The 13,839-nt window shown below is 54.4% G+C and overlaps 7 protein-coding genes across 8 annotated transcripts; 2 read left to right on the forward strand and 5 right to left on the reverse strand.

Moving 5' to 3' along the window:
- Positions 1-1,110: 1,110 nt before the first annotated feature.
- PV07_02702 (uncharacterized protein) lies at positions 1,111-3,605 on the reverse strand. Its single transcript, XM_016389331.1, has 3 exons — positions 2,695-3,605; positions 2,509-2,589; positions 1,111-2,407 (listed from the first exon to the last, which is right to left on the reverse strand). Exons 1-3 carry the CDS (start codon positions 3,443-3,445, stop codon positions 1,809-1,811), a joined length of 1,431 nt encoding a protein of 476 aa, XP_016251233.1. The 5' UTR covers positions 3,446-3,605; the 3' UTR covers positions 1,111-1,808.
- Positions 3,606-4,071: 466 nt separating this feature from the next.
- Positions 4,072-4,932, reverse strand: PV07_02703 (uncharacterized protein; the record flags this gene model as incomplete). The annotated part of the gene is made up of 1 exon (XM_016389332.1): positions 4,072-4,932. One exon carries the CDS (start codon positions 4,930-4,932, stop codon positions 4,072-4,074), a length of 861 nt encoding a protein of 286 aa, XP_016251234.1.
- Positions 4,933-5,389: 457 nt separating this feature from the next.
- PV07_02704 (uncharacterized protein) lies at positions 5,390-6,499 on the reverse strand (the record flags this gene model as incomplete). Its single annotated transcript, XM_016389333.1, has 1 exon — positions 5,390-6,499. One exon carries the CDS (start codon positions 6,497-6,499, stop codon positions 5,390-5,392), a length of 1,110 nt encoding a protein of 369 aa, XP_016251235.1.
- An 89-nt stretch (positions 6,500-6,588) lies between these two features.
- PV07_02705 (uncharacterized protein) lies at positions 6,589-6,921 on the reverse strand (the record flags this gene model as incomplete). The annotated part of the gene is made up of 3 exons (XM_016389334.1): positions 6,589-6,634; positions 6,686-6,770; positions 6,819-6,921. 3 exons carry the CDS (start codon positions 6,919-6,921, stop codon positions 6,589-6,591), a joined length of 234 nt encoding a protein of 77 aa, XP_016251236.1.
- Positions 6,922-7,143: 222 nt separating this feature from the next.
- PV07_02706 lies at positions 7,144-9,198 on the forward strand. 2 transcript variants are annotated; one of them, XM_016389336.1, is made up of 4 exons: positions 7,144-7,265; positions 7,329-7,426; positions 7,659-8,741; positions 8,802-9,198. In XM_016389336.1, exons 1-4 carry the CDS (start codon positions 7,244-7,246, stop codon positions 8,814-8,816), a joined length of 1,218 nt encoding a protein of 405 aa, XP_016251238.1. In that variant the 5' UTR covers positions 7,144-7,243; the 3' UTR covers positions 8,817-9,198. The 2 variants fall into 2 exon arrangements, with proteins under 2 accessions (XP_016251238.1, XP_016251237.1); XM_016389335.1 differs by having other exon boundaries at positions 7,329-8,741.
- Positions 9,199-9,365: 167 nt separating this feature from the next.
- Positions 9,366-11,494, forward strand: PV07_02707 (uncharacterized protein). The gene is made up of 3 exons (XM_016389337.1): positions 9,366-9,914; positions 9,969-10,734; positions 10,793-11,494. Exons 1-3 carry the CDS (start codon positions 9,754-9,756, stop codon positions 11,027-11,029), a joined length of 1,164 nt encoding a protein of 387 aa, XP_016251239.1. The 5' UTR covers positions 9,366-9,753; the 3' UTR covers positions 11,030-11,494.
- On the reverse strand, positions 11,495-13,620 carry PV07_02708 (uncharacterized protein). The gene is made up of 2 exons (XM_016389338.1): positions 13,163-13,620; positions 11,495-13,094 (listed from the first exon to the last, which is right to left on the reverse strand). Exons 1-2 carry the CDS (start codon positions 13,407-13,409, stop codon positions 12,343-12,345), a joined length of 999 nt encoding a protein of 332 aa, XP_016251240.1. The 5' UTR covers positions 13,410-13,620; the 3' UTR covers positions 11,495-12,342.
- Positions 13,621-13,839: the final 219 nt, after the last annotated feature.

Below are 13,839 nucleotides of genomic sequence, written 5' to 3' on the forward strand. Positions count from 1 at the left end.
AATCGTGTTCGTCGAGCTGAACTACAGGCTCGGAGCATTTGGCTGGCTGTCTGGCCCCACGGTGGAAGCCGCCGAGGGTGGCGTGTCCAACGCCGGTCTGTACGACCAGCGGTTGGCGCTCGAGTGGGTGCAGACGAACATTCACCTGTTCGGAGGGGACCCCAGCCGGGTCACCATCATGGGCGAGTCTGCCGGCGGCGGGTCGGTGATCCACCAGATGACCGCGTACGGCGGGCTGAAGCCGGTGCCCTTCCAGCAGGCGATCCCCCAGTCGGGCGCCTGGCTGCCGGTCTCGAGCAACTTCCAGAAGGAAAACACGACGCAGGCGTTCCTGGCGCTGCTCAACGTGACGTCGATCGAGGACGCCCGCGACCTCCCGTCCTCGGTCGTCATGGCCGCCAACGCCATGCAGGTCGGCCTGTCCAACTACGGCGCCTTCACCTACGGCCCCGTCGTCGACGGGGCCTTCGTGCCCGACCAGCCCGGCCGGCTGCTGGCACGGGGCCAGTTCGCGCAGGCGGTCAAGGTCATGGCCGGCCACAACACCAACGAGGGCCCCCTGTTCAGCGACCCGCGCATCCGCACCGACGCCGACGAGGCCGCCTGGCTGCGACTCAGCCTGCCCGACATTTCCGACTCGGCGGTCGCTTACCTGCTGGGGACGCTGTACCCGGCGACCTACGACGGCTCGTCCTCCTCGCTGCCGTACCGCACGCCGACGGAGCGCGCGACCCTGATCGTCCAGGAGGGCTACTTCACCTGCAACGTCAACTACATGGGCAAGGCCTACGGCGCGGACATCGCCGAGTACCAGTTCGCGGTCCCACCCGCGCTGCACGGCCAGGACGTGCCGTACACGTTCTTCAACGGCGCGGTGAACGGCTCCGGCGTCGTGGCCCCCGTCGCGCAGGAGCTGCAGCGGTACATCGTCGACTTTGTCCAGACGGGCAGCGCCAACGGGCCCGGCGTGCCCTTCTTCCCCCTCTACGGTTCGGGTGCGGTCGAAACCGTCCTCAACGTCACGGGCATCACGCACATGACTGACCCGGACGTCAACCGTCGCTGTGCCTGGTGGCAGAAAGCGCTCTACTATTAGATTCGGGATAGGAGGTGCATATGTACAAGGCTTTCCATGTGGAGACCATCGACCATGCGCCTGACAGCGACGTACGTTGTGTTCTTGTTTGTGGCTGTTCATAATTCCTATGGCATCACGAAACGGCTGTTTATAACCACTGTGTCAAGGCACAGGGGCACCGATGCCATACATAACCCCTTCCTATAGTTGACAACCTTCTCCTTGACTCTTGCCTCAAACATATGTTCCATCCAAACCTTTCAGCCTCATATGCCAGAGGACACTGGCATGCGTGAGTAGTCCCCTCCGAAGGGCTTTAACGCGTACTATTCGTGGGCCCCTCGTGATGGCCTCACTCCATCTCTCCTCACAGTCTTGGAGACCATGCCCCGGATCGTAAGGGTATTTTTCCACCCCGAACATATGGTGAATGTCTTCTAGACAGCTGAGAGTTGAAACATGGGACAGGAGGTGCCGGATTCTGAGCTTGAGCTTGAGCTTGAGCTTGATTGTTTTTGTCTCTCTGACGATACTGGCATAAATTGCAGTCCCCATAGTCTCAAACCATTGCTTCGCAACAATAATGTTGTCTGCGGCTCGGAGCGTCTGGGCTCTGGCCATGGTCATCCAAGACACAGTCACGACTTCCCTGGCTTCAGCAGCACGACTCTGTTCTCACTAGCACCGAGGTGGTGACTTGAGTGGAAAATGGCAAAACGCAGGAACATTTTCAACGCCCGGGCATTTTCTCTTTATCCGCCATTCCATCGTCCTTATTCGCGTCTTCGTCGTCGCCCTTGGCAGGCAAATTCTTCAAGCACGGGGCATAGAACAGCTGTCCGCTCCAGGCGCCCTTGGCCGTCCCCGCCGCGACGACGCACCACAGCATGATGACGGCGACGCTGAAGATGGTGCCGAGCACCTTGAAGAACTCGCTCGGCATCTCCACGCCAAACGTCATGGTCGAGATGGCGTACACGCCCAGCGGGAACGTGAAGCCCCACCAGCCCATGTTGAACGGGAACGGGCGCGTCGAGTAGATGGTCGCGAGGGCGAAGACGAGCCAGCAGAGCCCGAACCCCCACATGATCAGCGCCACGAAGAAACCGAGCACGTAGACCACGTCGCCTGCCACGGGGAGGTTGTGGAAGAAGTGCACCCGCGGAAACACGAGCCGCGACACCTTGCCCAGGTACATGATCGTGTAGCCGCCCATTCCGAGAGGGCCCAGAGGAAGGAACGAGGAGACGACGACTTCGCGCGGCGGGAGTTTGTGCAAGGCCAGGCGCTGGTAGTACATGACCAGCACCGTGATGGCGAGGGGAGTTGCTGTCTCTTCGTTAGCAGTGGGCCAAGCGTGGGAGATGGACGTTAAGTTGAGGGCAAAGTCTTTGGAGAGGCGTCGCTACAGGATTCGTAAAAGTACTTACCCATACCCCACATTACATACGAAGTGATCAACGTCCCCAGGGCGTGGTCTGGGGAATCGAGCAGTTCGGCAATCTCACTTCCTAGAGACAGTTTATCAACACCACTACCGCTCCTTCAAGTAGCAAACGGACAGCCCGTGGTTTCGGGGTATGGGAAGGGAGGGGGGTTGAGGAGTTGATGCTTACCTGCCCCAGAAGCTACAATGGTACTCGCAATCGGCAGCAGCTGTGCGGCAGTGATCCTGTCCAGGCCCTGCGAGTCGCGCTGGCTCATCAACAGGAAGGGCAGCGACACGGTGACGGCGACGGCGACGAGGGAATCGACCATCCACGCGATCCACGCGACCCACACGCTCCAGTACCCCCAGTAGGGGCAGCACAGGAAGATCCAGCTCTCGACCAACGTGGCGAAGCCCATGGGGATGGTGCCGAGGAAGAGCGAGTTGTTGGGGTCGGCGATCATGACGGACCAGATGGCCGGGTAGAGCGTGTAGCGCAGCAGCGAGGCGAGGAAGGCCAGGGCGAAGAGGGCGCTATTGAGCACGAAGAAGGCCACCGAGAGCCAGTACAGCCAGCGCGCCTTGAAGGGGATGGTGATCAGCAGCAGCGAGCAGATGCCCGTCCCCATGGTCACGCTGAACCACGACGGCGAGAAGTTGCGCACCACCCGCCGCCAGCCCACGTCGTACTTGGAGCGCGGCGCATCCGGCGACGGCGACGACGGCGACGATGACGACTTGGAGACGGTCGTGATGGACTCGGTGTCTCCTGAAGGGTCGGATCGGCGGATCACTTTCTGGGTTTGGGTATTGCTGCTCCGCGAGCGCAGGCGGTTGAAGTCCGGCCGCGAGACCATCTGGCTGGCCGGGATTGTCATGGCAGGGTTGTTGGAGGCCATGCGCTCCATTCTGGCGTCTTCGTCGTCCGGGTCAATCATGCTGGTAGATGGTGGTGCTGGATACTGAAGAAAGGGATCTCGGGCAGAGCATCTCGCTACAGAGTTGGTGTGTATATAACAATAAAATGAGGGTGGTGAGGGGACCACCAGATGACGTTGGCTGAATCTCCCTTGAGGCGATATTGCAGTTCGGCGCGGCCATCTGGCCGGTGCTGGTCAAAGTGGCGGGCGTCATCCACTCCAGCTACGCTTAGTAAAGCAAGTCACTACGGGCAATAATAGGCAACCCACTAGCGCCCACTAACCGCATAGATAGCCTAAAGATAGCGGTCTAGGCTCGCTAATAGGAGCTCTCTAGTAACTAACTACCGGGCGACTCAGCCTTGTCAAAAAGCATACCAGGTAGTGTCCAGTCCCAGTAATCCAAAGAAAGCCAATACGTGTCGAATAGGTGGTCGAGCTATTCCACGAACAATCTGTCCTCCGAGCTCAGATGTTGATCCGAAATGCTTTTCTACCAAACAACAATATTTCTCCTTGGACCAAGTGTTGAGTGTAACTAACCCATATGCTCAGCTGCTTCAACCAGATACCAAGGTCACAAAATCAAAGGTGCAATGTTTATTTGATCCGCCACGCTTCTGCGCAAGGCCGTTGCTGCCCATTTACCTCTCTCCCAACGCCTTGACGCGCTTGCTCGACTGCTCTTCGAGCTTCACCAACTGAGCCTTGCCATCCTGATCCACGTACACGAGAAATTCGCGGCCCTGGATCGTCACCACCTGGCCACTGTCCTCACGGTTTCTTTTGTGACTTGGCCTCGGAATGGTGTTCATCCCCCTAGCTTGTATCTCAACCGGCTCCACGTCATCCGCGACCCTGATTACGTTCGTTGCTGGCCTCGCAGATTGGCTGTTGCGAGTGGCCTTTTGCGACTCGCCTCGTGCCTTGGGGACCTTGGCGGTGACATTCGTCTCTGCTTGGACGGCATCTATGCATTTGGTGCAAATTGGGTTGCTGGAGGCGTCGAAATCCAACTCGGACCATGGAAAAGACTGCCCACACCTGACGCACTCAACCTTCTCGACCCAGCGATTGGCAGTCGATTTGCGAGACCGTTTGCCCTCGCCTGTCAAGGTATCTCCAGCCTCGGCAGCCATTTCCCAGAGCTCTTCGACTTCTCTCGCCAGCTCTTCCTGAACGTCCAGCTTATCTTCCGCTCTGTTCCCGCCCACTTCAGGGCTACTAGCTGTAACAGATGCGGACTGGTCACGATGTGAGCTTGTCATCTGGCCCCGCTTCTGTTGTGAATGGCTCTGCCCCTCCGTCTCTGTTTTGATATCGATCATGATTCTTTTCCTAATGATTGATTGAGAAAGGTGCTTGCCGAGGTCCGTCCAGAAAGCATCCAGTTTGACAACATTCGACCACCATTTCTGTGTGAAAAGCGCCGCGTCAGCGAAGACGTATTCCACAGGGACTGAGCACCCCGGTAAAGAGATCTTGGGTCTTCGTGACTTGGGCATATTGTTTCTACTGAAGCAAATTTGAGGAAAGGACGAGGATGGTCGAATTAACGAAGCTGATGAAGATCGCACTCTTCCTAGCCAGATTAGCGACAAGAAGACTAAAAGTAGAAGTGAGGTTCATGGGAGTTGCATACACTTACCGAGTTCTTTATTTCTTTCAGTCTTCGGATAACAAATGATGTTGGCAGTCGCAAATGTGTAAGAAGTGGGGGAACGGGCTCGATGGACATCAGGGGAGGATGATATCTGTTTAGGACGGTAGATATTGTTCCCGACTGTAGGAGCAGCCAAAATTACCCGCTTCACTGTTCTGGGGCAAATATTCTGTGAAATGAGTTGAATGAATGGTGCTAAAGGTGTTTTGAAAGTGGAATGAAGAGTACAAGTCAAAACAGGAGAGGTCATCGAGATGGTTCGAAGCATGGCATGTGAAAGCGCTGGTGGACAAATCTGATCAAGGGTTTTCATTGTCTGGCTCCAGGTCGAGCTCTTCAGATGTTTCGTCTTCAAGCTCAGCCGTGCTTCCGGTCTCCTCATCATCCAGGAGCGGAACAAATCTAAAGTCAACAAAAGCGACACTGCCGGGCGTAGGTGGTGCATTGGCGGCCGCACTGTCATCTCGCCGTGGACCAGCATTGGCACCGTCCCCCAAGTCAATCATGAATTGCAGGCTAAGCACCCCTTGTTGATCCTGACGAATGCTGACTTTGCTGGCCAAGGCCATCGCTCGTCCTGCCCTCTTGATCATGTCGAACTTGTATTTCTGGCAGACTCTACCGTTGCTTCCAGACGGTGCAACGACTGAGAATGTTTCCGTGACAAGGGGCTGCCTCTTTGCCCTAGGTCCACTGGGGGTGGGGTCGTTCTTCGATTCGGGCATAAAGTCCACAGTGCTGTCACCAAACGGGCCTCCTTCGCCCTCCAATGAGAAAAAGGGGGCAGAACGGCTCGAAGCATTGATTACAAGAACTGTTGGATTGGTACCCGAGAGCTCTCCGATGGCATCATTCAACCAAGCACTCCGCATGATTGCCTTCAAACACAACGAGTTCCGATCCAAGGGGATACCGCCATCGTCACCATATTCGTCATGGGCTTGATACGTGTTCATCTCACATGTTGTGGTGACTGATCCCTCTTGAATAGTGATTGTGAGCGGTGCGCCAGCTTCTTGGTACGAAATTCGACATGTGCCTCCAAGCGCCAGAGCCGGAGTGGTGAAGGCGTTCCCATACGAAGATGAAAATCCACCGTAAGGATTGCGAGCTGAGGAACTGGCTTCAGCAATACCAAATATTTGCAGAGTTTCGAGTAGAGCAACAATTGAGACCGAAAAGGTGGGCAATGAATGATCTTCCTCTTTGAGTCTCAAATTATAAGAAGAGAACAGGGCCTTGTCGAGAAAGGTCAGGCCTTGAACGACTCGTGCTTCCTCAACGGAGAACTTGATTCCTTGTTGGGTGATCTCGACCTCCGCACGCTGGGAAAAAGCAATGCACCGAAGCAAGAGATACAACTGTCTAGCAGATGTAGACACGGCGGTGAAGATGGGGGAGCCAGCCATTGTAGGAGAGACTTTTGGACGAGACGAACTCTGGTGGTTGTTGGTGTGCAGGTAGGGGGATAGAGAGGCAGAGGATGATCGAGAGAATCTTAAACATAGACACCAAATCCGCAGATGGCGTATACTGCCCCGAACCTATCATTGTGTGAATATGTATGTTAAGCTCAGTCCTTTTCCCGCACGTACCCAAATGCCAGGGAGGCTGGGAGCCCGAAGATAGGTATTGAAAGAGGTGATTTGTTCAAGGCGAAGAGTCCAGTGAATATCAGCCCTGTGCAAGTCAGTAGAAGTCGCCAGTGCAAAGTACCAGAAGTCTCACCAATGAGCAATAAGAACAGTCCTACGGTCAATTGGCTCTCCTTGCCAACCGTGGGCTGGAAAGGGCTGCCTGCGGCTGCTTGCCAGACTTCGTAGAGCGACATTGATGTGGTATCAAGGTCGTCGAACACAGCTTCAAGTGTTTGGTCTGGTAGATTCCATGGCGAGAGGAGAGTGGCGCGAGTGCCAAAGGTGGTCTCACGAAAGACGCGACTGCATTGAGTGTCTGTTTCAGGAAACAATTCCGAGGCTTGCGCTAATCCTTCTAAGGCAAGGACTCCCAGCGTCTTGAACCGCGGCCGAGATCGCCTCTCGACTTCGAGGCTGATCATTCACTTTTGACTACTGCGACAACGCCCTCGTACACGTTCGAGACGTGGTATATAAGGGATCATTCGATATATTCATGACAGTGGAGTCGTCGCGATGGCGCCTATAAACGGTGAACGTGAGATTTCCTGGGTGCGGCAGAATGGCTTGTGAACCTTTACTGACCCTGTGCTCTACGCAGATACTAAGAGAAAGGCGTCCGAGGATGCGGCATCCTCTCGATCTAAAAAGGCCAGAACCGAGTCGCCAGTACTGGAGGATGGTATCAAGCATGAAGAGGTAAATTCATCAACGATCTCAGATCGCCTTCGTCATGCCTTTCAACCCTCCCCAAGCGGGAATCTTTCCGCCTGACGATAACCTGTATCGTTTTGACTCAAATATTTCTACGGATTCGGATTCAACAATATCCCTGTCGTACCTTGAAGACTACGGACTTCCTTATCGTTGCGTTTCCCAGGCTGAGCGTCCTGCATTGAAGACAACCGAGACTAATCTCGCTTTTAAACAGTCCGACACAGACCCCCCAATCACCCCTACCCCTGTCGATTTTCCCGAGAAGCCAGCTGTCGTTGAAGAGAAGCAAGGACATATTGAGTTCAGGGTCGTCAACAATGACAATTCGAGGGAGAGCAACATCATCTTGACCGGGTTGAAATGCATCTTCCAGAAGCAACTGCCGAAGATGCCTAAGGACTACATCGCCCGCCTAGTTTATGATAAAACGCATCTGTCCATCGCTATTATCAAGCAACCTCTTGAGGTGGTTGGAGGCATAACATACCGACCGTTCAACGCGAGAAGGTTCGCTGAGATCGTCTTCTGCGCGATCTCGTCAGATCAGCAGGTCAAGGGGTATGGCGCTCACCTGATGGCGCACTTGAAAGACTATGTCAAGGCTACTTCCCCCATCATGTATTTTCTGACCTACGCCGACAACTATGCGATTGGTTACTTTAAAAAGCAGGGCTTTACCAAAGAGATCACCCTGGAGAAGTCGATTTGGATGGGATACATCAAAGATTACGAAGGAGGCACCATCATGCAATGCAGCATGTTGCCCAAGATCCGCTACCTGCAGGCTCCTCGAATGCTGCAGAAGCAGAAAGAGGCGGTCATGGCCAAGATCCGCGCAGTGAGCAAGTCCCACATCGTTCACCCTCCGCCTGCACAGTGGAAGAACGGCATCGTCGAGATAGACCCCATGTCAATTCCCGCAATCAAAGAGTCTGGATGGTCTCCTTCAATGGATGAACTCTCCCGACAACCTCGACATGGCCCGAACTACAACCAGCTTCTCCACCTGCTCAACGACATGCAGAACCACACAGCTGCCTGGCCCTTCGCACAGCCAGTCAACAAGGATGAAGTACCCGATTACTACGAAGTCATCAAGGAACCGATGGACCTGTCGACAATGGAGGAACGTCTGCAGAATGATCTGTACCCTAGGCCAGAAGACTTTATCAAGGATGCGAAACTAATCTTCGACAATTGCCGGCGCTACAACAACGAAACCACACCATACGCCAAGAGTGCGAACAAGCTGGAAAAATTCATGTGGCAACAGATCAAGAATATCCCAGAGTGGTCGGTGAGTGGTCATGAGCTGACAATGATTTGGAGTTCCGACACACTGACAAGATTTCTATAGCACCTTGCGGAATAAGCTCTATTCATCCTGCAGACCTGCATGACCGTTGGCGTATGTACTATAGCAATGTGGCTTGAGGCAGGAGTTTGCATTGGCGGAGTTGGCGGTGAGAAGCGGACGATGACACGGCATGATGACGTTGGTTGGCTTTGCGTGCATGAAAGATGATACCCAGACTGCATCCCAGGCGTTTTTCTCAACTTGATCTATGAAGACATGATAATGGGGGACAGTGGCACACACATAAACAGCATTTCTCTGGTGGCGCCACGAGTGTTGCATAAGGCACGCCTACAGGTGCAAACAAGGAGATTGGCAAAGTCCGACTCACCAGCAACATCCCGAGTAGTTGTTGTTATTATTATTACTAAATGACGAATTGCCATGTGCAAGTCTGTGTGGTTGAGTGGCTGGTAGCGAAGCCAAAACTCCGGGGACCTGCAGATTGTTCGGACCGCGAGAGCAGCCAATCAGAAGCTCTCCAGGGGCTTGCAGGGGGTTGCCCCGGCCGCGTCCAATTCAAGGTTCCGTGGCCAAAGGTCGCTCCCTTCCCTGCTTTTCTCAGGATACACCACCACTTCACCCTCATCCTCGACAAGACAGGACAGAGACAAGACAGCCCAGCTCTTTGCTGCACCTGTCCACGCCTTCTCCGCTCGCTGAATTCTCTTCGACACGCTCGCTATCGCCTCTTCGCCCGCCATGTCCACCATGTAATCCAAGATCCACCCGCCTCCCACTCGCGACCCCCGTAACTTAGTCCTCACGTCACTTCGACTTCACCTCGACATCACACGGTCTCCCGCCGAGACGAGGTTCATTCGCTGCAACCGGAGTGCGGCGACTGTAACAGACCGATCCGATCTCAAAGACATCGCAACTGCTCGCCTGTCGATATCGTTGAGCGACGTCCCGATTGGAGCAATTTGCTACCGCAAGATCAACAAATACAATGGCAAAACCAGGGAGCCGGGGCGAGGATGTTGAGGTTCGCAACCGACTGCCCACTTTGATGGAGGTCTTGGGGAGAAGGACTCTAGCTCCGGTTGATCTGTTCTCGTTCTACATATACATGCGCGACCAGCAACGCTCAGTGGACTACCTGGACTTCTGGTTTGTTTTCGAGCTGGCACTCAAGACTTGAATCACCACTGACTCGTTCAACAGGCTCGATGTATCTCAACACATGTCCCTGTGCCGCCACTATGTCCGAGAATTGCGCCGCTCGATGCTCGTTGACACGCCCGAAATGGAAAAAACTACTAGCAAAAGGTCTTCGGCTTTACTCGAACAGTTTGAATTAGGAGAGGGAGTGGACTCGAGGAAGAGTGGTCAAGAATCGAGAGTGTCTGCCATCTTGAGATCAGACAACGGAGGCGCCGGCGCCGCAGGTCCCAAGCCGCCCCGAAGCAGGGGAGAGGGAGGTGGTGCTACCGATCACTCACCTTCACACAGCTTGGGATCAGCCAATTCAAGAAACCTCAGTCGTCCCTCCGGCGACCGACCTTCACCTTCAGAACTGCCACAACCGACCTACTCTACCCCTGAAGTGCGCACGGATTCGAACTCTCCCGGGCATAGTGTCGCTAGGGCCGACATTAAAGCCAGTGCAGAGAAGATCCTCTACACTTTTGTCCTGCCGGGGTCGGAGCGAGAAATCGTTCTGCCAGACACAATGCTGAACAGAATTATTCGCGCAATTGAGGAGGAAGGACGAGACGATCCAGAGGTGTTTGACGATGCCAAGGACTACGTCTTCCAGGCGATGGAAAGGGATGCATTTCCAGGGTTTTTGCAGGCCAAAGCCCTAGGAAATCTAGTCCCGTTGAGCGTCTTGATCAGGCTGGCCATTGGCCTGGCGAGCTTGATGGCCGGGTTCTGGGCTGGTTACTACATGATTCTGAGGGACAGGTCAAGGGCTACTCGCTGCTGGGTAAGGATTCTCTCTCTTCACTCAGTCTTGGTTCAACCCCACTAACCATACCGTTTAGCTTATCCTCCCCTTTACAATCGGTTGCTACTTCCTCGTCTCCTATCAATACAAGCTCGACATCGTCGCTGCTTACCTGGGATTTAGTGAATACACATGGATGAACTGGTCGCGCGTCAGAGAACCGTTTGTGCGTCGACTACTTTTGACACGAGCGACCATTGCATTCTTGATGTTTGCTGCGGCGGCGGTGGCGTTGAGTGTCTTATTTATATTTGTGCCGGGTACGAGGTTCTAGGTGTTGGTGGAAATGTGATGAGTTCGGAGTGACGCAAATGACTATGGTTGGTTCGGCGTTCAATGTGCTTGAAGAGTGGCCGGGATCTGAGCGTGGTGGGATGTTCAATGCTTCAAGTCCAGCGAAGCAGTGAACGAGCAAGGTCGGTTATGTTTTGCTATGGGGAACATAAGGCGTTGTCGGAGTCGGCCATGATGAACGGGCAACATGCAGCCATCGATCTAACTGCAACAACCGATGAAAAATGCACAAAGGCTGGAAGATACAGTGATTGCAGAAACAGCAAAACGCCTCGACAGGTACGACATCTCGCAACACAACGTCCAAGCTGAGGCTGCAGATCAACAACAGGAAAGACACATGGAGCTTGGATATGTATGCTGTTAGCTATGCACCAACTGGACACATGAGCCGTTCATATGCCCAAATGTTTCACACGTTGAGTTGATTGAACCTGGTCCTAGCGCCGTTTCGTTCCGTCGCTGCTGGGAAAATGGATCCCGGCGTAGTGTCTCCCATGACGAAAAGGATTATATGCATCTCTATGCACGTCCACCGTTGAATATTTCCAAAATCGAGACGCAGATCGAGCTCGAGGCCGCGGTTGTATGGACTGTACGAGGTAGGCATCCATGGATTTATCACGCACGAGCGTCCCCCCTCTCTTTCGACTGGTCTACATCTTCAACTCAACTCCCTTTCCGGCCCGGTGGCCGCGTCGGCACACAGGAACGTGAAGAAAGGAAGGAAATGTCCTGTTTGAATCGCTGCATTGCTTTTGCTCGCGGAGACATGTAGGAGGAGATAGGATCGGAATTCGGATCGGCTGGAGTCCCTAGGGTAAGGTTCCCAGGGACCGGTTCTTCATCATGTTCGTTATCATTTATCGCGTCTAGGATTTTCAGGATGTGACCATGTCCATTACCTCCCCCTCGTGTCGGTCAATCAACTTGACGGTAACCGGTGGCATTGACGGACGTCCCAACGATCGCCTCTCAAGGCAGTCCGCCCCAGGCCACGCTAGCATTGCATCAGCCGGTCTAGTGGCTGAGTGGTGTATGGTAGGTATGTTGCATCGCTCGAATAGAGGACTAACGTCATTCTTGCTTGAGATCGACCGACCAAACTGTACGTCCGGATGTGTTTCGTTTCCTGGGGCACGAGTTCGGCCTGTGTGGGCACTTGCTTCGACTCTGCGAGCTCCAGCCAGCGACACGTTCGAAGACGGACACCCTCTCATCGATAGAGTTGTACCACCTAGTAGTCATATCGTCCGCTTGAAGGTGCATTCAATCGACGGCAGATCCAAAACATCACTTTGACCCCCGTCCGCGGTTTCGCTTTGCACCTCGTGAGCCCCCACTCCCTCCGCCTCGCGGTCCGGACCCTGTAAAGCCACCTGGGCCCTCACTGATACCCTCATCCAAGTCCATCCTGCCCTCCTCGTAGTCATCATCCACGTCATCACCTTCGCCTTCCATCTGCTGGTCGAGATCCCGCTTACTGGGAGGACGCTGGCCTGCACCAAAGCCAGCGCCGCGACCGGCACGTCCGTTTCCACCTCGGACATCCGACATGACGCCATTGTCACTTGATGGTTGCTGTCGGTCATTGTTGAGGACAAGCGAGTCTACCTCATTCTGCCTAGCTTTCTCTCGCATCGCTCTCTGTTGTGCCGTTGCACGAATAGCAGCGATTTGCGCTTCGAGGTCGCTCACAACAGAGACGCAGCGCGATTCCCATGTCTGTAGGATCTGCAAGAGTACGGGAAGAGAGTGAGGGCGCAGATCGCGAAGGGGGGCAACAGACAAGATGTGGACGGTTGGCGGAGTCGACGTAGGGCTGAGACGAGCAGTGAGGAGGCCGGAGTAGATTGACTGTGTTATCAAGGATTCCAGCTCTTGGGGAGTCGAAAGCAGGAGGGAGGCCAAGAGCCCAGGGTATGTCAAGGGATTTGCTGTTGCGTTCTTGCCGGTCGGCGCGAACGGTGAAGCCAGAGTCAGAAGACTAAGCTGGCGTAGCTTGAAGGTTTGAGCATCGTCGAGGGGTGGGAGAGAGGGGTCGGCTATGAAGGGCACAGTCCATTAGCACATCAGTCACAATGGCTACCACCCTGCCGCTTTGAAGCTGTACCTTTATACTCTTCGTACGTCCCCCAACTGAAGATCTCCAACAATGTCAACCATGGTTCTGCTTCCGTGCCTCTCAAGCTCTGGATCGCTGGCAGTTGAAGCAACTCGGTGAAAAGATATGCCCCGTGTGCGGAGATGGCTCCCTTGATCAGTTCAGCAATGAAGCGGGGTGAAGGGGTCTTTGTTGTAGTCGCGAGGTGGACAAAAGGTTGGATCGCAGCAAGAGCTTTTGTCTGAGAGGGGTCCATTGTCAATAAAGAGCTGAAGACGCGGGAGAGTAGAGGGATCCGTGCGAAGGTGGAAGAAGATATGGGGATTGAATGGGAGGCTTAACTCTCAGACAAGGCTGCCATTGCGGGCATATGTGAGAGCTTGGCATTGACGAGGCTGAGCGTCACCAGGCTCGCGCTTTTGCACGTGCTTCACGCTTACCTAACCACCAGGTGCTGAATGGGCTACAAGACTTCCTCCTATTCATGACCGAAACAACTATTGTCACAGCTGTTTCCTGTCAATACGACCAGACACGCCAATGGCGTCAGTTCTCTCCTGATCTCCACGGGGGCGAGGCTGCGCAACAGCCCTGCAATGCCTCCATGCGGCCAATGGTGGCGTGATACTAATCAGGGAGTCTCTGTCGCCGAATCCGTCGATAGCGTCACTTTCGGTTTCAGGCGT

The sequence above is a fragment of the Cladophialophora immunda genome (assembly GCF_000835495.1).
Source record: "Cladophialophora immunda strain CBS 83496 unplaced genomic scaffold supercont1.2, whole genome shotgun sequence".
In the NCBI taxonomy this organism is placed as follows: domain Eukaryota; kingdom Fungi; phylum Ascomycota; class Eurotiomycetes; order Chaetothyriales; family Herpotrichiellaceae; genus Cladophialophora; species Cladophialophora immunda.